Here is a 23,381-nt window from a genome sequence, read left to right as displayed (position 1 = left end):
TGGAGACCGGGATAACACCGGGGTAACACCAGGATAACACCAGGATAACACCGGGATAACACCGGGATAACACCGGGATAACACCGGGATAACACCAGGATAACACCGGGATAACATCAGGATAACACCAGGATAACAACCAGCACTGACCCAGCCACTGACGGGTCACCCTGTGGTGGAATGGGACGGGAGACGGTGCCCAGCAGAGAGGGCCCAGCCCCAGGACACAGCAGGAATCCAGGCCTGGCACATGGGGTGCCACAGGGAGGATGGAAGAACAGGGATGGCACCGCAGAGGGACAAATCTGATCATCCGAGGGACAATCCCAGGATCAAACTGGCTGCAGCAGCAGGGGACAGGTGACCTGAGGTGGCAGGACAGGATTTAACAGCAGGGTCACAGCACCAGCACATGCCACCTGTGGATGTGGCACTTGGGGACACGGCCTTGGCAGTGCCAGGGGACAGTTGGACTCAGTGCTCTCAGAGGGTTTTTCCAACCTAAACGTTCCACGATTCAATGATCCCTGAATGGGTCAGACCCTGGCAGCCCACCCTGATGTCCCCAAGTGAGGCAGAGCTTTTGCTGGAGCCTTTCCCTGCATGCCCGGGAGCCCCCTGCTCCCATCACAGCCCTGCCACCTCCGTGTCCCTGGGAGGTGACATCCGTGACCCAGTGCCACCCAGCACTGCAGCAGGAGAAGGGACTGGCTGTCACCAGCACAGACACATTGTCATGGGGATGAAGACAGCACAACTGCTTCATCCCAAAAATGACCTGGGAATGACCTGGGAAAGACACTTTTCCTGCTCTTTAATCAGATTTTGAGGTCCTTCCCAGCCAGCACCTCCTCAGGACAGCCTGGACCTCCTGCTCCAAGCACAAGGACACCCGACACAGTGTCACAGCCAAGGGACAGGACCCCCAGTGTCCTGCAGCCCCTGCTCCAAGCCCTGGGGACAGCACAACCCAAAGGCCACAAAGGCCACAGCACTCCCAAATCCATGGAAAGCAGGGAAGGAGCAGAGCAGGGGGCAAGGCCCATCTGGCAGCAGCTCTGCACACGATTAAAGTCTGTATTTGACACACAGGAGCCGCCCTAATCTCCAGAACGAGGATTTACCCGCTAATTACTCTCATTATCCAGGCCCCCCCACCAGATGGCACATCCCTGTGTGGGGGCAGGAGCTGCCCAAGGGACAGAGGGGATCTCAGGGCCATGAATGGCTGAAAAGGTTAAATTGTGAGGGGACAGCAGGGCCTGGCATGGGGCTGTCCCTCAATGGGGACGTCCCTGTGTGAGGTGTGTCCATGCGGCCAGGACGAGGGGCAGGACAGTGACAGATCCTTATCCCCAGGACAGTGACAGTCACAAATCCATGATCCCCAGGACAGTGACAGTCACAAATCTATGATCCTCAGGACAGTGAGAGATCCAGACCACCAGGACAGTGACAGTCACAGAGCCATGGTCCTCAGGAGAATGACTGTCACTACAATCCCCAGGACAGTGACAGATCCAGATCCTCAGGACAGTGACTGTCACAGATCCAGATCCCCAGGGCAGTGACAGTCACAGCCCCATGATTGCCAGGACAGTAACAATTATAGATCCCCAGGACAGTGACAGTCACAGATCCAGATCCCCTGCACAGTGACAGTCCCAGATCCCCAGGGCAGTGACAGTCACAGATCCATGATCCCTAGGACAGTGACAGTGACAGTCACAGGTCCCCAGGGCAGTGACAGTGACAGATCCCCAGGACAGTGACAGTCACAGATCCCCAGGGCAGTGACAGTGACAATCCCAGATCCCCAGGACAGTGACAGTGACAGTCACAGATCCCCAGGGCAGTGACAGTCACAGGTCCCCAGGGCAGTGACAGTGACAGTCACAGATCCCCAGGACAGTGACAGTCACAGATCCAGATCCCCTGCACAGTGACAGTCACAGGTCCCCAGGACAGTGACAGTGACAGTCCCAGATCCCCAGGGCAGTGACAGTCACACCCCCTGATCCTAATCCCAGCTGCAGCTCCGAGCAGACGGCGGGGACACAGCGGGGACACAGCGGGGACACGGAGCAGCTGCGAACCCACCAGAACAAGGACAGGGAAGGCAGAACCCAACATTCCAAACAGGAATTCCATCCCAGCAGAGCCCCTTGGAGCTGGCAGGGCCACGATGAGGGAGCCACACGGCCCCTGAAGCCTCAGGGACATGCAGACACCTGGATGTGGGGGACACAAGGAGGGGACACTTGGGGGCAGGTGCTCCCGGCCTCTCTCCGCAGGCTCTCGGCAGATTCCACATTGCTCCTCTCCTCTGCATTTCCCATGGACAAACAGAACTCTTTGGATCATTCTGCCACCCAAAAATCAACACAGAAGCAGCTGGAAATCAAATCTGGACCAAAGGGTGCCCAGGTAACACCTCCCTCCCCTCTCCCACAGCTCCAGTGCCCACCTTGGCTTTTCTCTTGGCAAAATTCCCAAGAGGGGGAAAAAATTCCCCAAATTTCCTGCAGGGAAGATGATTTGCTGGCCCTGTCCATGGTGTGGAATGAGATGGGCTTTAATGTCCATCCCAACCCAAACCATTCTGGGATTCTTTGCCAAGACCTTTGGAGTTTCAGCTCATCCTTGCATGAAAGACTTTTGCCTTCAGTGATTGTCACAACCCAGGTGGGTTTGAGTGTCCCCAAGAGGAGGCAGAGCCCAGGGACAGGACAGCCCTGAGAAGGTGCCGCTTATCCCCGAGCCACCGGAGGGTTTGGGGGTTATAAAAACATCTGAGAGAGTTGTGCCAGAGGGGAGATTCAGGCTGGACAGTGGGAAAACTCCTTCATGGAAAGAACTGGAAACCATTGGAAGAGGGGACAGTCCCCATTCCTGCAGATGTGACACGTGGGGGGGGGACACCGTTGGGAACTCGCCGCTTTCTGAGGCACTTCCCGCCCAAACGCTCCACGGCTCCACGCTGAGGTGACACCGCCCTGAGCCGTGTCCCCTCCCAGGCTGGGAGCACATGCAGGGACAGCCATGCAGCGCTGGGATGGAGCGGGATGGGGGACACTGAGGGTGACGATGGCCCCGGCATGCGGCCGCGCGCGCGGCGGAGGGACAGACAGACGGACAGCACCTTTTTGGGCTTGGCTCCGCGCTGCGTGAGGAGGGAACAGAAGGAAGGTTAGACCAGCCCTGGAGGCTCTCCTAGGAACCCCCTCCGGGCTGCAGGAAAGGCAGGAGGGGAAACAGAATCAGGGAAATTGAAGTAAATTAAGGAGAAAACAGCCCTGGAGTCACCCCCTTGCTCTGGAGTCGCCTCCTGCTGTCCCCCACCCCCAGCACGGAGGATTTGGGGGGTCAGGACATGTGCAAAGGGGAATAAATCATTTCAGGGTAAAGGGACTGGGGGCCAGCATCTCCCAGGATGCAGAGGATGTGAGGACAAGGGGGAAAGGTTTCCCACTGCCAGAGGGCAGGGATGGGTGGGATTTTGGGAAGGAATTCTTCCCTGGGAGAGTGGAAACAGGCTGGGATGGAATTCCCAGATTTGCTGTGGCCGTCCCTGGATCCTTGGAAGTGTCCAAGGCCAGGCTGGATGGGGCTTGGAGCCACCTGGGAGAGTGGGAAATGTCCCTGGATGGGCTTTAAGGTCCCTCCTACCCCAAACCACTCCAGAATTCCATGACAAACCAGCAGGAATGCCCTGGAATGCAGCTGCTCATGGAGCAGCATCTCCTGTCCTGACCCCTTCTCCACATCAGCAGCACAAAAAAATTCCAAGAACAATCCCCATTCCCCGATTTCAAGAACACTGAGGTTTTCTAAATATTCTCTTTGTCTTCTAATGAATTCCAGGGTGGAATTAAACCAGGAGGATGAGGCAGGGAGCACATGGAGCACAGGCTCCAGCAGTGCCAGGGGTTGATGGATCACACCCCACACAGCAGGAAAAGCCAAAAAACCCTTCCCAAATCCCTCTAACACGGGGCAGGGAATCCATTTCCATCCTCCCTTCTGGCTGGAGCTCACACTCACCAGGGTTTGAGCACAGTGAACCCCCAGGTGCTGCTCCATCCCCATCCCAGCTGTTCCTACTCTGGGGAGCAGAATTCCCACTCCAGGGAATTATCTGGAATGGCAGCACAGGAGGCTGGGCTCCAGTGTGCCCCACCCCAGCCCCACAGGTGCCACAGAAGCTCCTTGTCCCCAGCATTTCCTTTCCCACACTGCCCACATCCCAGCTGGGCCCCCTGTTTATCCCCATGGAAAATCCAATTTCTACCCCAAACCACACAAACCCACCCCCAGGATCACCCAGTTCCATCCCTGGTCCCAGGACTGGTGACCTGGGCAGGGCTGGGGGAACTGCTGGATTTGATGGTCTCAGGGAGTTTTTCCAGCCTCAGTATTCCATAATTCCCCACTGCCCCACACCTGTATGGCCATTCCCAAGGACAGGAACCTGCTCCAGGTTCCCATTCCTTAGGAAATATCCCTCACATTTGGGTACAACACGTCCCTGTCCATGTCCCAGGAGCCTCTGGAGCTCCTGGATGAAGGCACTCAGAGAGGAGCTGCCCCTGCATCCCTGGAAGCATCCAAGGCCAGGTTGGATGGGGCTTGGAGCATCCTGGGATAGTGGAAGGTGTTCCCTGCAGGAACTGAGGGGCTCTGAGGTCCTTTCCAGGATTCCAGGAGGAAGCAGCCAGGGAATGCTGCTGAACTCAGATCTAAACATGTGACACAGGACCTGTGCTGGATAATCCCTCAGGAACCCACTGATTCCTGGCCAGTGCCTGTAAATGACATTTTTTACACCTTGTTTCCCATGGGTTTTAGGAGAAATTTCCTTTTCCATGGGCATTTTATCCCATGCAAGTGTGTCCATGTGCTCTTCCTGAAGGGATGAAAACCCCTCAGAGGTGACAAAGTGCTGGGGTCACTCACCAGTTTGCTGGCCTTGGTGGCATCGAGGGAATCTGTGGAGAGAGCAGAAACAGGGCCATGAGCCTGAGGGACACCCCTGTCCCCATCCCAGTGTCCCTGCAGCCACAGGGCACCCAGCAGGGGAGGACAGGAGAATTTTGGGAAGTGGGAGTGAAGCAGAGTCGGGATCTGGCAGGAAATGGTGGCACAGTGGGGTGTGGGTTTGGGGGGACAGGGAATTCCTAATGGGAGCTGCTGGCTGAGGAGGGCAAACACTTGGATACACCTCAGAATTGGGGCAGTTCCACTGCTCTCCTTGGGCTGAATCCCTGGATTTCAGGGATTCCTGAGCTCCAGGCTGCTCAGGGACTGGCAGAGTCACCATGGCTGGGAGGGGTGAAATCCATGTGTGGGTGACACTTGGGGACACAGAATCCTGGAATGGCTTGGGTGAGAAGGGACCTCAGATCCCACCTCGTGCCATGGCAGGGACACCTCCCACTGTCCCAGGTGGCTCCAAGCCCTGTCCAACCTGGCCTTGGGCACTGCCAGGGATCCAGGGGCAGCCACAGCTGCTCTGGACCTCCCCACCCTCACAGGGAGGAATTCCTTCCCAATATCCCACCCAAATCTCCCCTTTTCCATTGGGAAGCCATTCCCTGTGTCCTGTCCCTCCCTGGCAGGTGTGCCTGCGCTCCCACCCTGGCCCAGGTGTCCCTGCCGTGCTGGCTCCACGGCAGAGCCATCCCTGCACCTCCCACTGCAGTGCTGCTGCAGCAGCTGCTGTTCCCATGGAAACCCTTGGCAGGCAGCCACATCCCAGCCCTGCATCCCTGACAGCATCATCCCACACCCCACCTGCAGCCCGGGCTCCTCCTGCTCCGGGATGCTGGGATGGGAGGGGCTGGCAATGGTGTCTGTCTGTCCCAGCCCAGTGTCCAGGGAAGGGTCTGGAGCTCCAGGAGCAGCTGAGGGAGCTGGGAAAGGGGCTCAGGAGGAAACTTCTGGCTCTCCAAAACTCCCTGAATTCCTGGAAGCAGGTGGGAGTTGGGATGTGGTCCCAGGGAACAGGGACAGGAGGAGGGGGAACGGCCTCAGGCTGGGCCAGGTGGGATATTGGGGAAATTCCTCCTTGGAAAGGGCTGTCTGGCCCTGGCAGGGGTGCAGTGCCCATCCCTGGGGGGATTTACCAGCCCTGGGCATGTGGCACTTGGGGACACGGCCAGCGTTGGGGAATTCGGGGGTGTCCAAGGGCTTTTCCAGCCGGAATTATTCCACGATTCTACAGCAGCATCCAAAGCAGAGAGCAAGGAAGGATCCACTCCAAAACAGAGAGGAAGGAAGAGTCCATTCCGTTTTCCCCAGCTAATTCCTCGTAGAGCAGAAACCCCACCCACAAGCAACAGCCACCGCCCCCGGCCCAGCCCGAGCCGTCAATCCCGATGCCAATCCCGATGCCACGAACGCTTCCCACGGGGAGCTCCCGGCTTGGCACTCGGAGCCGAGCGAGCAGCCAAGGCAGGAAGCTGGCAGAGCCCCCTCCGGCAGCTCCGGGATCCCGCAGCGCCCGGGGAAAGCATTCCCGAGCCCAGGGAAGCCTGGCTGGGCTCACTGCCAGCGACAGCGGGTGTGGAACGCTCCGAGGAGAGCGGGAAGGGATCCCGGCCCCGGGGGAATGGGCACGGCAAGGGGCTGGACAGAGGGACAGAGGGACAGAGGGACAGAGGGACAGAGGGACAGAGGGACAGAGGGACAGAGGGAGGGATGCTTCAGTTCCACCGGGATGGGCAATTCCACAGGCTCGGAGCGCGGCGGTGCCCGCTGGGAAATATTCCATGGTTTGCCCCTTCCTTCAGGAAGGATTCCCCACCTTTCCAGCAAGGATTCCCACTCCTCCAAGGGAGATTTCCAATCTCTCCAGGAAGGATTTCTCATCTCTCCAGAAAAGATTCCCACACCTCCAAAGGAGACTTTCAATCTTTCCAGGAAGGATTCCCAACCCCTCCAAGGAGGGATTTCCAATCTCTCCAGGAGAGATTTCCTGTCTTTCCAGGAAGGATTAACACCTTTCCAAGGGAGATTTCCCATTTTTTCAGGAAGGATTCCCACTCCTCCAAGAGAGATTTTTAATCTCTCAAGGAAGGATTCCCAACCCCTCCAGGAGAGATTTCCCTTCTCTACAGGAAGGATTTCCCATTTTTTCAGGAAGGATTCCCACTCCTCCAAGAGAGATTTCCTGTATTTCCAGGAAGGATTTCCCATCTCACCTGGGAAGGAACTTCCCACCTCTGCAGGAGGGATTTTCAATCTCTCCAGGAAGGATTCCCACCCTTCCAAGGGAGATTCTCCACCCCTCCAGGAAGAGATTTCCTGTCTTTCCAGGAAGGATCCCCACTCCTCCAAGAGAAATTAATTTCCCATTTTTTCAGGAAGGATTCCCAACCCCTCCAAGAGAGATTTCCCTTCTCTGCAGGAAGAATTTTCCATCCCACCTGGGAAGGAACTTCCCACCTCTGCAGGAGGGATTTCCCATCTCTCCAGGAGGGATTCCCACCCTTCCAAGGAAGATTTCCCATTTATTCAGGAAGGATTCCCACTCCTCTAAGAGAGATTTCCCATTTATTCAGGAAGGATTCCCAACCCCTCCAAGAGAGATTTCCTGCCTTTCCAGGAAGGATTTCCCATCTCACCTGGGAAGGGCTTCCCACCTCTGCAGGAGGGATTCCCCATCTCTCCAGGAAGGATTCCCAACCCCTCCATGAGAAATTTCCTGTCCTTCCAGGAAGGATTCCCACCCAACCAAGGGAGATTTCCCATCTTTCCAGGAAGGATTCCCACTCCTCCAAGAGAAATTTCCCATTTTTCCAGGAAAGATTCCCATGCCTCCAGGAGGGATTTCACACTCCTCCAGGAGGGATTCCCCATCCCCTTCAGGAATAATTTCCCATCCCCTCCACCAAGGATTCCCACCTCTCTGGGAAGGATTTCCCAGCTGGATCCTACCTCTCTTAGGGACCTTCATGGCAGCAGATTCTGGGGTTTCTGGGGATGTTGTGTCCGCTCCATCCTCAAACACCTGGATCTGGAAAAAACACAACGAAAATCCTTGCCCAAAATTCCCAAACAGGGAGAGCAGGGCACAGATCCCTCTGGGAGTGGGTTCAGCAGAGCAGATCCCATGGTTTTGGCACAGATTTTTAATTTTATCTTTCTGGCTTTTCCATCAACCCTTCTGAAAACAGCCACACACTCCTTATTTTCATTGGGAACATGGAATATTCACACAGGCAATGAGGAAAGTCAAAGCTCTGGATCTGACAGCCTGGAACATCCGTAACAGATTCAGGGATTTTTCTTTTGAACTATTTTTCGATGCATTTTTGCTGGATAAACATGGAAAATGAGGTTGGGAGGGATTAGATCCCTGAAAGAGAGAGAACCATCCCTGTGCCTCAGATCTGCACCTCCCCAATTGTTCCTGCAGGAATTTGTCTGATCCATCACACCTCCCACCTGCGAGCTCAGCTGAAAAACCAAAATAACCTGGGAAGCTGTCAGACAGGAATTCCATTTTGGGAAGATTGCTGACACCAGGAATAATGAAATTTGAATTAAAAGAAGCCACAAAGAGACCGAGGAAAAGATGATGCCAAGGAAATCATGACACCTGCAGCCTGGCAGGGTGGGAATTCTGAGTGGTCTGGGGGTTTCCCAGCAGGAACAGCCCAGGAGGGAATTCCAGAGCTGCTGGAGAGGCTGGGGACAGGGACACAGAGGGGCTGGAGCTGGAGTGACACTGGGAACTCCCAGCACAGACCGGGCACAGGCCGCCATCGGGCTCCTCTGCCAAAGGCAGCTCCAGGTGATGCCAAAATCAGGGATTTCCACACACCAGCAAAGGAACAGCCATGCTTGGAATTGCCAGCTCGGGCAGAATCAGGGAATCCTGCAATGGCTTTGTGGGAAAGGACCTTAAATCCCACCCAGTGCCACCCTCAGGGACACCTCCCACTGTCCCAGGTGCTCCCGGCCCTGTCCCTGTCCCTTGGACGCTGCCAGGGATGGGGGATGCACCCAGCCCCATCCAGAGCCTGTGCCCGGCAGCCTCTGCCCCTCCCTGCCCCTGCCAGGGGTGCCAGGGGTGCCAGGGGTGGGGTCCCCCCTCTGTGCCCTGGGGGACACCGGGGACCCTCCCTGTGCCCCAGGGGGGCTCAGGACCAGCTCTGGAGCTGCTGGGGCAGCCCTGCACCCACAGCTTTGCTCTGGGACTGAGCACCTGGGGCATTTGGGAGCTGTTTATGGATGATGGATGGATGGATGGATGATGGATGGATGGATGGATGATGGATGGATGGATGGATGGATGGATGGATGGATGGATGGATGGACGGACAGATGGACAGAGCAGGGCCAGAGGCTGCCGGGCACAGGCTCTGGATGGGGCTGGGTGCATCCCCCATCCCTGGCAGTGTCCAAGGAACAGGGACAGGGCCGGGAGCACCTGGGACAGTGGGAGGTGTCCCTGAGGGTGGCACTGGGTGGGATTTAAACTCCCTCCCAACCCAAAATTCGGGATTTTATGATCCCAGGAATGCCCAGTTTCCAGAACCCATCCTGCTTCCCATCTCTGCTCCAGGTGTCCCCATCCCTGCCCAGCTCTGGAATTTGGGACGGGGGTTGAGCAGCACTCACCCCACACCCAGCCCAGAGGATGAGGTGACAAAAAAGGGGAATGGCTTCCCACTGGAAAAGGGGAGATTTGGGTGGGATTTTGGGAAGGAATTCCTGGCTGGGATGGCATTCCCAGATTTGCTGTGGCTGCCCCTGGATCCCTGGCAGAGTCCAAGGCCAGGCTGGATTGGAGCAGCCTGGGACAGTGGAAGGTGTCCCTGACTGTCAGGGGGTGGCACTGGGTGGGCTTTGGGGTCCCTCCTGGGCCTGCAGACCCAAACTTTTCCCTGTAAACCCCTCCCAGCCTCTCCCAGCTGGCAGGAGAGGCCGAGAGAGGCGGACAGAGGAGCCAGGTCCGTGTGTCCAGTTTAAATGTGGGGAGCTGGGAGTGTGCTGGAATTATACTGGGCAATCTCCCCAGGAGAGCAGCAGGGCTCCATCCAGCAGTTCCTACACACCAGCACTGTTTGGGCTGGATAAGAACATGAAAAGCTTCCTGCTGAGTTTGCCTCCATCTCTGGTGGGTTCCCCTCTCTGTGTTTATCCCATTGTTTAAGGGATGGGGTAATTTTCCCTCAAGCTGAAGCAGGGAATGGCTGGACTCCTCCTGCAGGTGTTTTCCAACCTCAGTAATTCCTGAATCTCACCTGGATGAGCCATTGCTGCAGCCTCTGACCGTGCATGACCCAAAGGCCCTTCCAATGGCTGGGACAGCAATGCTGGGGTGGAGCCCAGCTCCCCTCTGTCACCCAATCCCAAGGTCCTGGCAATGAGAGGCCGCTCGGTGGGACACAAAGCAGCCCCAGTGTGCCAGGGAGGGGACAGGAGCTGGCTGGGACACAGGGGCTCCTTGGAGGGTGACCCAGGGAATCCACCCGGAGGATGTTTGCTCTGCAGGGAGCCCCTGGCTCCTGCTGCAGCACACGAGCAGCAAATAGCAGCAGCTACAGCCACACTGTGTGAGTTATCTCCTTCCAGGTAAACTCAATTTCATGAAAATCCTGTGGATCTGCTTCCAGGTAACAGCTGAGATTGATCCCAAACTCCACCTGCTGCAGGTGGCAAATACAGAGCAGCAGAATGGAACAACTGGGAATTCACCACAGTTTTCATTGCAGAACCTCAAGATCTGTGCAGAGGGTGAGGTTCCACCTGCAGAACCTCAATATCTGTGCAGAGGATGAGATTCCACCTGGTTTTAAACACAATTTAATGAAAATTCCTTGGATTTGCTTCCAGGTAACATCTGAGATCAATCCCAAACTCCACCTGCTGCAGGTGGTAATCCAGAGCAGCAGAATGGAACAATTACATTGGGGTATATAATTGGGAATTCACCACGCTGCTTTCATTGCAGGACCTGTGCAAAGGGTGAGATTCCACCTGCAGAACCTCAAGATCTGTGCAGAGGGTGAGATTCCACCTGGTTTTAAACACAATTTAATGAAAATTCCTGGATCTGCTTCCAGGTAATATCTGAGATCGATCCCAAACTCCACCTGCTGCAGGTGCTAAATACAGGGCACCAGAATGGAACAATTATACTGAGGAATATAATTGGGAATTCACCAGGCTGCTTTCATTGGAGGACCTCAAGATCTATGCAGAGGATGAGATTCCACCTGCAGAACCCCAAGATCTGTGAACAGGATGAGATTCCACCTGGTTTTAAACTCAATTTCATGAAAATTCCTCAGATCTGCTTGCAGGTAAACATCTGAGATCGATCCCAAACTCCACCTGCTGCAGGTGGCAAATACAGGGCAGCAGAATGGAACAACTGGGAAATCGCCACAGTTTTCATTGCAGAACCTCAAGATCTGTGCAGAGGGTGAGATTCCACCTGGTTTTAAACACAATTTCATGAAAATTCCTTGGATCTGCTTGCAGGTAACATCTGAGATTAATCCCAGACTCCACCTGCTGCAGGTGACAAATACAGAGCAGCAGAATGGAACAATTATATTGGGGAATATAATTGGGAATTCACCACGCTGCTTTCATTGGAGGACGTCAAGATCTGTGCAGAGAGTGAGATTCCACCTGGTTTTAAACACAATTCAATGAAAATTCTTTGGAGTTTGGGATCGATCTCAAATGTTTACCTGGAAGCAGATCCACCTGCTGCAGGTGCTAAATACAGAGCAGCAGAATGGAACAATTACATTGGGGAATATAATTGGGAATACACCACAGCTTTCATTGCAGGACCTCAAGATCTGTGCAGAGAGTGAGATTCCACCTGGTTTTAAACACAATTTAATGAAAATTCCTCAGATCTGCTTGCAGGTAAACATCTGAGATCAATCCCAAACTCCACCTGCTGCAGGTGGCAAATACAGAGCAGCAGAATGGAACAACTGGGAAATCACCACAGTTTTCATTCCACAACCTCAAGATCTGTGCAGAGGGTGAGATTCCACCTGGTTTTAAACACAATTCAATGAAAATTCCTTGGATCTGCTTGCAGGTAAACATCTGAGATTGATCCCAAACTCCACCTGCTGCAGGTGGCAAATACAGAGCAGCAGAATGGAACAATTACATTGGGGAATATAATTGGGAATTCACCACGCTGCTTTCATTGCAGGACCTGTGCAGAGGGTGAGATTCCACCTGCAGGACCTCAAGATCTGTGCACAGGGTGAGATTCCACCTGGTTTTAAACTCAATTTAATGAAAATCCCTTGGATCTGCTTCCAGGTAAACATCTGAGATCAATCCCAAACTCCACCTGCTGCAGGTGGTAATGCAGAACAGCAAAATGGAACAATTACATTGGGGAATATAATTGGGAATTCACCACGCTGCTTTCATTGCAGGACCTGTGCAGAGGGTGAGGTTCCACCTGCAGAACCCCAAGATCTGTGCAGAGGGTGAGGTTCCACCTGCAGAACCCCAAGATCTGTGCAGAGGGTGAGGTTCCACCTGCAGAACCCCAAGATCTGTGCAGAGGGTGAGATCCCAGCTGGATTTGGAGCGGGCTGTTCCCTCCCCTGTGAGAGATGGAAAATCCCCAAATTCCCTGTATTTAAGCACCACCCCAGGGCCCCAGACCCCAGAATCCCGGGATGCCACCCACCTGGGACTGCCTGACGAAGATGCCGTGGTTCTCCTCGCAGGTGAAGTACTTCCTGCCCTGCACCGTGCCGTCGTTCTTGCCCTTGGCCTCGTCCAGGATGACCCCGACCCATTTGCCGGTGGCGAACAGGGTGGCCCCCACGTAGGCCACGGTGCCCCGGTGGCCCTTGCCGATGACCTCCACGCGGGAGCCCACCTTGAGGGGCTTGCTGCTGCTGTCAGAGCTCATCCTGGCCGTGCTGGAGGCCTGGCAAAGAGAAAAGAGACCCTCAGAAAGGTGGGGTGGACACAAGGGTGGAGGTCGGGATGGGCCATCTCCGTCCGGCCCCGCTCGCCTCCTCCAATCTTTTTATTTTGGGCGATTCCTTCTGCTCCCTTAACCATGCTCCATCTTCTCCCGTTTTATCAGCATTCCCTTGGGTTTCCAGCCTGGGAATTCAGTGCCCAGGAGCAGACAGAGGTCATTGTCCCATCTGGTGGCTCCCCTGGGTCCATATTGGGATGGTTCATCTCCCTCCAGCCCTTTTTATTTTGGGTGATTCCTTCTGCTCCTCAACAGGAGCCACAAACCATGGCACGGCCACCAGCAATGGCTCACCAATCTCATTTACCCCCTTTTATGAGCCTTAGGGGGGAAAAAACCCCACAAGAGCAGCACAGTCAGCCTTAACCAGCCCATGCTCCATCTTTTCCCATTGTATCAGCATTCCCTTGGGTTTCCAGCCTGGGAATTCTGTGTCCAGGAGCAGGCAGAGGCCACTGTCCCATCCCAGGAGCAGGCAGAGGTCACTGTCCCATCCCAGGAGCATTCAGAGGTCACTGTCCCATCCCTCCACACTATTGGGATCTGGTGGCTCCCCTGGGTCCATTTCAGGAAGGTTCATCCCCCTCCAGCCCTGCTCACCTCCTCCAGCCCTTTTTCTTTTGGGTGATTCCTTCTGCTCCCCAACAGGAGCCACAAACCATGGCACAGCCACCAGCAGTGGCTCACCGAGCTGATTTAGCCCCTTTTATCACATTTTTATAAGCCTTGGAATCCTTGGTGGAATCCCCACCCCTGGAGGGATTTAGAACCTCAACAATTCCATGATTCCAAGTCACCAAGGTTACATCCACATTTGTATCTCAGCAGGCACCAGGACACTCCAAGGGGGACATCCTGAGATGCCCCTGGGCTCAGGTGGGGTTATCCAGGTGGTCAATGCTCTTGGAGCAGCAATGAGCTGATGGATGTGAGGAACTCCATGGGTACTGGAGACCCTCAGGATTATTGAAATCCCAGGGAAATTTGTTGGGATCCACCCCCAGCAACTCCTGCTCTGCAATCTGCCTGAGCAAAACAGATTAATCATGGAATTCTGGAATGGTTTGGGTGGGAAGGGACCTTAAATCCCAATAATTCCTCCCCCTGCCATGGCAGGGACACCTTCCACTGTCCCAGGCTGCTCCAAGTCCTGTCCAACCCGGCCTTGGGCACTGCCAGGGATCCAGGGGCAGCCACAGCTGCTCTGGGCACCTTCAGAGGGAAGGATTCCTTGCCAAAATCCCAGCCAAATCTCCCATTTTCCAGGAGAATATTCCAGGAATATTTCCAGGATAAAGGGAAGCCATTCCCCGTATCCTGCCACTCCGAGCTCGTGTCCAAAACCCCTCTCAAGATCTTCTGGAGATCCTCAAAACCCTGACTGAAACCTTTCCATCCCTCTGCCTCTATCCCAGAGGGGACTCAGATGTTCCCTGCCCTGCTCAGCTCCATCCTCCCACCCATCCCAACCTCCCAGCAATCCCCAAAACGGGACCAGTTTGGCATTTCCCCCACCCCACGTGTCCCTGGTTCTGCTCACTGTGCAGAAATGTGGAATTTTGGTGGCTCTGGGCCTGGTTTCAGCCAAAGAATCTGCTCTTTATCCCAGGAAAACAGAGCCTCTTTCACCCTGCAGGGCTGGGGAGGCCCTGCAGACAAACCCCAGCCACGGGGCTTTGGGACATTGAGGGAATCCTCAGCCTGTGGAAGAACCTTGGGGACTTTGGAAGCTCCTGGAATCCAACCAGAGCACCCCCTTCCCCTGCACATCACATCCCAAGGCTGGAATGCAGAGTGAACCCACCCCAGTTTGGGGTTTTGGGACTGAAACCAGGGGTGTGGGTGTTCCCAGGAGCCTGAACTCCAGGTTTTGTCCAAACACAACTGGAAGAAATCAAACATCATGAAATCATCTTATATTAAGACCCAAAATCCATCAAACAACAAAGAAATCCAACACCTCAAAGGGAAAATTGATGTTCCAAATATCTCCCAAAGTTCAGGCAGCAACATCCTGAGAGCACCTGGAAAATGGTGTCCCAGGTGTTACAGAAAATGAGAGCAGAGCCCAGAGGAAAATCCCAAATCCCCAGGACATGGGAAAGTTCTTGGAGGAGATTTTCTCCCTCCTGGTGTCCATCTGGCACCTGCAGCCAGGTAAGGCCCCTTGGATGTGACACATTCCAAGCCCTGGGGCACCTCTGGCCATTCCCTGGCTCCTGTGCCTCCATCCTTGTCCCCAGTCCCTCTGCAGCTCTCCTGGAGCCCCTTCAGGCCCTGCCAGGGGCTCTGAACTCTCCCTGGAGCCTCCTCTTCTCCAGGCTGGACATTCCCAGCTCTCCCAGCCTGTCCCTGACAGACATTTGCAAACCAGCACCAATTTCACAGAAACTCCTCCCGAGCCTTTCACACTTGAGAAAAGGAGGAGAGCCCGGAGTGAATCTCTCCCACCCCATGCCAGCCCTCAGGAGCAGCCACTGAGTCTCTTCTGCTCCCAATTAATCAGAAATTGGTCTGTGAGACACCTGGATGGATAAAATCCTGCCTGGAATTCCCATGAAGATTCAAACCCAGATGAATCCAGGACTGACAAGAGGAAGAACTTTCCCAGTTGGAAGCTGGCGGGATGGGCATTCCCAGTGGAATGAATGATGGGACACACCCGTGGCTGTGGTGACAATCCCTGAGGGACAAATGTGGGGACAGCCATCAATTCATGGCACAGCCCAGAATTCCCTCAGCTTCCCAGGCCAGCTCCTCGTGGATGCCCTGTGCCACACCAGCGTTCCCAGAGGAACACACTTGGGATACCCCAGTCCTGGGACACCAAAGGAAGAGGGTGGAGGAGCAGAACTGGGGGAAGCCACAAGGGCTGAGGCCACTGACAGTGACAGCCCTGTCACCCTCATTGTGGAAGGGGAACAAGCTCCTAAATCCCAGCAAATGAGAAATCCAGGGATTCCCAGTGGGGGACAGCTGAGGAGATCCAGGTGCTGGGAATGGGACACCCAGGAATGCTGAGCCTCTGGAGCAGCCAGCAGCACAGGAGGAGCCTGTGCCACGTCCCAGAGCTGCCTCCAGGGACACCAGGTGAGGGACAAGCTGTGCTGCCACCACCACCAGAGACTGCTCCCCACAACTGCCCACCTGGAACCCCTCCAAAATCCAGCATTTTCCCATTTCCCCCCTTTCTGAGGCGTGACAGACACCCACAGACTGTCTGCCCTGCTCTGTGAAGGTCCTGGTGCCAAGGCACTGAAAACGGGATGAATTCCCAGTGGTTTGGGAATTTTGGAGCTGCACCCAAACCTGAGGGCTCCAGGGTTCTGCTCCATGCCAGGAATGCTCAGTGTGTTCCTCCAGGAGCTCCTCCCCCACTGCTGGAGCCTCAAACTGCCACTCAAAGCTCAGATCAAAACTTTCAGGAGAATCCCAAGCAGCCAACTCTGCCAAGATCCAAATTCCAGGTGCTGCCCACAGAGCTGGAACAGGGAAAGGCTTGGGAAGAATTCCTGCTTTCACCCCTGGCGCTGCTGCCCCGGGTGACACCAGGATGTGGCACTGGGATGAAGTCATGGTGGCACTGGATTCCAGGCTGCCAAACTGGGAGGGTGTGGGGGTCTCAGGACACCGGGAGCAGTGTCCCCAAAACCCCCAGAAGGGACACGGCCGGGGTGGGCTCCAGCCCCAGGAAGGGCCAGCACAGCCACGGGCCCTGCAGTGCCCATTTCAAAATCCATGGGAGTTAAACAGGGATCATCCACTCACAGGGCTGCCCTGGCACCCCCAGGACTGCCAGTCCTGCCACATCTGCCCCCATCAGCCCTTGGAGCCAGCGTTTGGCTCCTTCCCTGAGCCCCCAAACCCCTTGGAGCCCCCCAGGCTGTTGTGACAGAGCTGTCACGACTCAGGTTGGAATTTCACCCCTTCCTCCTGCTGCCCTATGGAAAAGAGGGAGGTTTGTGGTGCAGGTGTGGGGCTCCAGCCCCTAAAAACCCATATGGACACACAGATCCTGCTGGGGTGGGCAAAAGAGGCTCCAGGCTGGGAAGTTTTCCCTGCACAGCCAAATCCCTTCAGGCAGAGCCCAAATCCCTTCGGCCAGAGCCCAAATCCCAGCGGCTGCAGGCCTGGTGGATCCCAGAGCAGGCAGGACCGGGTGCCCACAGAGGGTCTGGGAAGGGTCTGCCCTCACCAGCTCCATCCTTGCCAAGCTGGCACAGCCAGGCCCAAAGGCGCTGGTGGGGTCTGGGACACAATGTCACCGTGGCGGCCACACGGGGACACGGCGACAGGGACAGAAACTCCCGGCAAAGGCCTGGCCCGGGGCCGGGGGGGGCCGCTGGCACCGCACAGCCCAGGGGGAGCTGCAATACGGAAAAAGCTGGAAACGCTTGCCAGGCCCGCGGAAGGAAGCTCGGCATGGCCCGGAGGGAGGGAGGGAGGGGAGCAAAACACGCCGGGATCTTTGTGCTGAGCAGGGAGCACAGGAGGGGAATTCATGAATCGCTGTAATGAATTGGGGTGATCACCCACGCGAGCGGGTCACTCCGGCCAAAATCCCCGGCCCCGCCGAAGCATCCCCCTCCCCTGGCGGCATTATTGTGCCACCTTGCAGGGATGCACAATCGAGAATCCCTTCCGAAACGCGGCTGTTTTCGCCGCGACAGCGCGGCGCTGTGTCGCGATATGAGGCGGCCGAGCCGGGAGCTGCCGAGGCAGCCCTGCCCTTACCCGGGCGGACGCGTGCCGCCTGCCCTGGGCCATGCCGAGCGCTCCGGAGATCCCCGATCAGCTCCCGCAGCTCACGGCCCGCAGCATCCAGCGCCTTTCCCCGGGGTCCCGAGCGATGCCAGCATCCCCCGGGGCTCCGAGAGGGAGGAGGGAAGGGAGGGAGGGAAAATCCCTTTTTGAGGGCGAGGATGCTCCGAAAAGGGAGGGAGACAGAGAATTCCAGCGCTGCCGATGGAGCCACTCTGCGCCAGTGCCGCTCCAGACTTGTCACGGCGCCGCTGCCTCGCTGGGTCCTAACGCGCCCCGCAGGAGGAGCCACCGGCGCCGGTCCAGGCCTCCTCCCGCCCGCCCTGCGGCGGCACCGGGCAGGGCCGGCCCAAATTCACCCCGCAGAGACCCCCACGAGGGTTTGCACCACTCCTTGGGGGGGTTTAGAGGGAAAAACAACGGCCTGGAGGAGCGGGGTTGGTCCCAAATGGGCCGGAGCGGCAGCCGCGGGGGGATGGGGAGCAAAGGGTTAATGAGGGACAGCGCTGATTGTCCCGCTGCCGGCTGTGACAGGTGACAGCGCGGGCCATTGTTCATGGGCTCAGCCGGCAGAGCCCAAACTCACCGCCGCAGATCCTCGGGGCACTGCTGCCGCGCCGGTCAGGCTGCCAGGGGATTTGGGAGCCACCGGGAGCGGCCACTGCCAAGGGGATTTGGGAGCCACCAGGACTGGGCACTAACGAGGGGATTTGGGAGCCACCAGGAGTGGTCACGGCAAAGGGGATTTGGGAGCCACCAGGACTGGCCACTGCCAAGGGGATTTGGGAGCCACCAGGAGTGGCCACAGCAAAGGGGATTTAGGAGCCACCAGGACTGGCCACTGCCAAGGGGATTTGGGAGCCACCAGGAGTGGCTGCTGCCAAGAGGGGATTTAGGAGCCACCAGGACTGGCCACTAACGAGGGGATTTGGGAGCCACCAGGACTGGCCACTGCCCAACATCCCAACACATGGAAGCACCCCTAAAACACAGAATATCCTGAGCTGGAAGGGACCCACAGGATTTGGGACCCCACAGGATCAGAGACCCCACAGGATTTGGGAGCCTACAGGATTTGGGAGCCCACAGGATTTGGGACCCTACAGGATTTGGGACCCCACAGGATCAGAAACCCCACAGGATTTGGGACCCCACAGGATCAGAGACCCCACAGGATTTAGGAGCCTACAGGATTTGGGAGCCAGCTCCTCCCTGCCAGGACAATCCCCCCCTGTCCCTGAGCTGCTCCTGCAGCCCTGGGGATCTGCTCAGGAGGGGATTTGAAAGGCCCAACTGGGATAACCACCCCAAAGCGCTGCTGGAAATTGGAATTTCCCCCTGGGAGCACCAGGAGCTGCAGCAGAGTCACCTCAGGTGTCTGCTGGTCACTGGGGCTGCAGCTGCCTCCCCTCTCCACGCTGCCTGAAATGCACAAAATCCACCCCAAATTCTGCAGGAAAAGCTCCCAAGAGGATGAGCTCCTTGCCCTCCGCCTCAGCATCGAAATGGGTTCAGCAGATTTGGAAAATCTCAGTTATTTTATCCATAGAAGGAGAAATCTCCTCTGGGGGAAGCTCCCCTTGCTTCCCTGCCAGACCCTGGCAGCAAATGTCACCTGTGTCACCAATTTCCACATCCATGGACCTTCAGCCCCAATAATTCCATCCCCTGCCATGGCAGGGACATTTTCCACCATCCCAGGCTGCTCCCAGCCCTGGCCTTGGACACTTGCAGGGATCCAGGGGCGGCCCCAGCTGCTCTGGGCCCTTGTGCAGGGCTCAGCAGCTCCCAGGGAAGGATTCCTTCCTAATTCCTAAATTCTAAAGGATTTCTGCTCTTCCTGTCCCCTGCAGGATCCTGGTCTGGGATCCTGGCAGCTCCCAGAGGCAGCAGCAGAACGAGAGCCACGGACACAAACACTTGGAAAGGGCTCCAAGGACAGGCTGGAATGCCAAGAGGGAACTCACATTCCACAAAGATTGAAGAGGAAATTCAAATTCCAAAATGCTTGAAGAGAAAACTCAAATTCCAGAAAGATTGAAGAGGGAAATCAAATCCCAGAAAGATTGAAAAGGGAATTCAAATTCCAGAAAGATTGAAGAGGGAATTTAAAATCCAGAAAGACTGAAGAGAAAACTCAAATTCCAGAAAGTTTGAAGAGAAAACTCTAATTCCAAAAAACTTGAAGAGGGAATTTAAATTCCAAAATGCTTGAAGAGAAAACTTAAATTCCAGAAAGCTTAAAGAGAAAACTTAAATTCCACCAGACTGAAAGACTGAAGGGGGAAATCAAATTCCAAAACGCCTGAAGAGGAAATTCGAATTCCAGAAAACTTGAAGAGAAAACTCAAATTCAGAAAGCTTGAAGAGGGAATTTAAATTCCAGAAAGCTTGAAGAGAAAACTCAAATTCCAAAATGCTTGAAAACTCAAATTCCAGAAAGATTGAAGAGAAAAACATCTCAGAATGCTTGAGGAGAAAAGCCTAATTCCAGAAAACTTAGAATTCCCAGAAGAGGGAATTCAAATTCCAGAAAACTTGAAGAGGGAATTTAAATTACAGAAAGATTGAAGAGAAAACTCAAATCCCAGAAAGCTTAAAGAGGAAACTCAAATTCCAAAAATCTTGAAGAGGGAATTCTAATTCCAGAAAGCTTGAAAAGTCTAATTCCAGAAAACTTGAAGAGGGAATTCAAATTACAGAAAGATTGAAGAGGGAATTTAAATTCCAAAATGCTTGAAAACTCAAATTCCAAAACACTTGATGAGGAAATTCAAATTCCAGAAAGCTTGAAGAGAAAACTCAAATTCCAAAATGCCTGAAAACTCAAATTCCAGAAAGATTGAAGAGGAAATTCAAATTACAGAAAGATTGAAGAGGGAATTTAAATTCCAGAAAACTTGAAGAGGGAATTTAAATTACAGAAAGATTGAAAACTCAAATACCAGAATGATTGAAGAGGGAATTCAAATTCCAGAAAGCTTGAAGAGGGAATTTAAATTCCAAAATGCTTGAAGAGGAAACTCAAATTCCACAAAGATTGAAGAGGGAACTCAAATTCCAGAAAGATTGAAGAGGAAACTCAAATTCAGAAAGCTTGAAGAGGAAACTCAAATTCCAGAAAGCTTGAAAACTCTAATTCCAGAAAGATTGAAGAGAAAAAAATCCCAGAAAGCTTGAAGAAAAACTCAAATTCAGAAAGCTTGAAGAGGAAATTCAAATTACAGAAATTTTGAAGAGGAATTCAAATTCCAGAAAGCTTGAAGAGGAAATTCAAATTACAGAAAGATTGAAAACTCAAATCCCAGAAAGATTGAAGAGGGAATTTAAATTCCAGAATGCTTGAAGAGAAAACTTAAATTCCAGAAAGCTTAAAGAGAAAACTCAAATTCCAAAAATCTTGAAGAGGGAACTCAAATTCCAGAAAGCTTGAAGAGAAAAAAATCCCAGAAAGCTTGAGGAGAAAAGTCTAATTCCAGAAAACTTGAAGAGGGAAATCAAATCCCAGAAAGATTGAAGAGGGAATTTAAATTTCAGAAAGATTGAAGAGGGAATTTAAATTCCAAAATGCTTGAAAACTCAAATTCCAAAAAACTTGAAGAGGAAATTCAAATTCCAGAACGCTTGAAGAGAAAATTCAAATTCCAAAATGCCTGAAAACTCAAATTCCAGAAAGATTGAAGAGAAAACTCAAATTCCAGAAAACTTGAAGAGGAAATTCAAATTACAGAAAGATTGAAGAGGGAATTTAAATTCCAGAAAGACTGAAGAGGGAAATCAATTCCAAAAAGCTTGAAGAGGGAACTCACATTCCAGAAAGTTTGAAGAGGAATTCAAATTCCAGAAAGCTTGAAGAGGGAATTTGAATTCCAAAATGCTTGAAGAGAAAACTGAAATTCCACAAAGCTTGAAGAGGGAAACTCAAATCCCAGAAAGCCTCCCCTAAGTGCAAGGAAAACCAGGAAATTCCAGCCTGGAATTCCAGCAGGAATCCAGAGTGCCACCCCCCAGATCATGGCAATTCCTCACTGCTGTCCCCACAGGGCTCTGGGCACTGCAGGACAACCCCAAAGCAGGAAAACCCCAGAGTTTGCTCCAGCTGGAGCACAAGAACAGTTGTTCATTGGAAAAGAAAATGGAGATTTCCACGTTAAACTAAAGCACAAGGAATTGTTTTTCCCACACAATTTTATAGGATCAGGGGGTGGTTTGGGGTGGCAGGGACATCAAAGGCCACCAGTGCCACCCCTGCCATGGGCAGGGACATCTCCCACTGTCCCAGGCTGCTCCAAACCTGGCCTGGAATATTTCCAGTGATCCAGGGGCTTCCCTGTGTTGAAAATCATGGAATTCCAGAATAAAATCATGGAATTCTTGAAGTTAGCAAAGGCTTTTTGAGTCCCAGCTATTCCATTTCTCAACAGAGCAAAGTCACAGGCACCACTGCCCACCTCCTGCTTTATTTCCTGCCTGGATTTGGGATGAAAATCAAACCCTGAGGGAAAAAAAACCCTGGAAAATCCTGAGCTGGGAAAGACCCAAAAGGATCCTGAGCTTGAAGGAGAAGCTGAGGTGGGACAGGAGGGGGGGATTAAGGGGATATGGGAAATTTTGGTCATTACAGCTCTGGGAGATGATCCCGAGCTCTCAGGAACGCCCCAACCTCCAACAGGGCTCGGCTGCTCCACCCCTGCCACAAGCTGGGGATTTGGGGCTCAAAGTTCTCTGTACAAAGAGGAAAAATCCCAAATTTCCCCCCAAACTCAGGCAGTGCCATGTGAGGAGGAAAAACACCCCAGGATAAATGAACCTCCCTGAGCCTTTCCCACATTCCCAGAGAAACCCAAAGGAAATCTGAATTTTCAATTTCCTGCTGCTCCGAGCAGGGATGGGCCTGGCACAGGGACAAGGGTCCCATGGCAGGGACACCAGGGACACCAGGGGCTCCCAGTGCTGCTCAGGGACACCGGGGGGACACGGGGGGACATGGGGGGGACACCAGGGGGAGCAGCCCAGAGCATCCTCAGGGACACACCTGGCTGGGACTGGGGCCATTCAGGCTCTTCTGGGAGGAAGCACCAAGGGTGACAGAGCCCAGGGACCCCCAGTGCCACCCATGGCACCCCCAGGGACCCCCAGTGCCACCCATGGCACCCCCAGGGACCCCCAGTGCCACCCATGGCACCCCCAGTGCCACCCATGGCACCCCCAGGGACCCCAGTGCCACCCATGGCACCCCCAGGGACCCCCAGTGCCACCCATGGCACCCCCAGTGCCACCCATGGCACCCCCAGGGACCCCAGTGCCACCCATGGCACCCCCAGGGACCCCCAGTGCCACCCATGGCACCCCCAGGGACCCCCAGTGCCACTTCCAGGGGTTCTCAGTGCCCCACCTATGCCACCCCCAGTGCCACCCATGTCACTGCCACAGATTCCCAGTGCCACCCATGTCACCCCCAGGGACTCCCAGTGCCACTCCTGCCATTCCCAGTGCCACTCATGCCACCCCCAGGGACTCCCAGTGCCACTCCTGCCACTCTCAGTGCCAGCCACTCCACTCCCAGAGATTCCCAGTGCCACCCATGCCACTCTCAGGGACTCCCAGTGCCACTCCTGCCATTCCCAGT

General features: G+C 54.4%; 1 protein-coding gene across 7 annotated transcripts in view; it reads right to left on the bottom strand.

Annotated features, from left to right (window-relative positions):
• DCTN1 (dynactin subunit 1) overlaps positions 1-23,381 on the bottom strand; it is a 66,627-nt gene that overhangs the window by 30,233 nt on the left and 13,013 nt on the right. For 3 of the 7 annotated variants that reach the window (XM_071455863.1, XM_071455865.1, XM_071455866.1), the window contains exons 1-4: positions 17,726-18,004; positions 12,689-12,934; positions 7,939-8,017; positions 4,957-4,988 (exon numbers count right to left, since the gene is read on the bottom strand). In XM_071455863.1, the coding sequence (XP_071311964.1) occupies positions 4,957-4,988; positions 7,939-8,017; positions 12,689-12,934; positions 17,726-17,758 (390 nt within the window). In that variant the 5' untranslated portion in view covers positions 17,759-18,004. Of the gene's footprint in view, positions 1-3,142; positions 3,164-4,956; positions 4,989-7,938; positions 8,018-12,688; positions 12,935-17,725; positions 18,006-23,381 lie in introns of those variants that run through there. The other 4 variants (XM_071455860.1, XM_071455862.1, XM_071455861.1 and 1 more) reach the window with 3 other exon arrangements.

This window comes from Agelaius tricolor, unplaced genomic scaffold (assembly GCF_023055355.1).
Source record: "Agelaius tricolor isolate 1412-34295 unplaced genomic scaffold, bAgeTri1.0.p SCAF_54, whole genome shotgun sequence".
NCBI classification, from domain to species: Eukaryota; Metazoa; Chordata; class Aves; order Passeriformes; family Icteridae; genus Agelaius; species Agelaius tricolor.
This window is presented reverse-complemented; position numbering and strand designations above follow the sequence as displayed.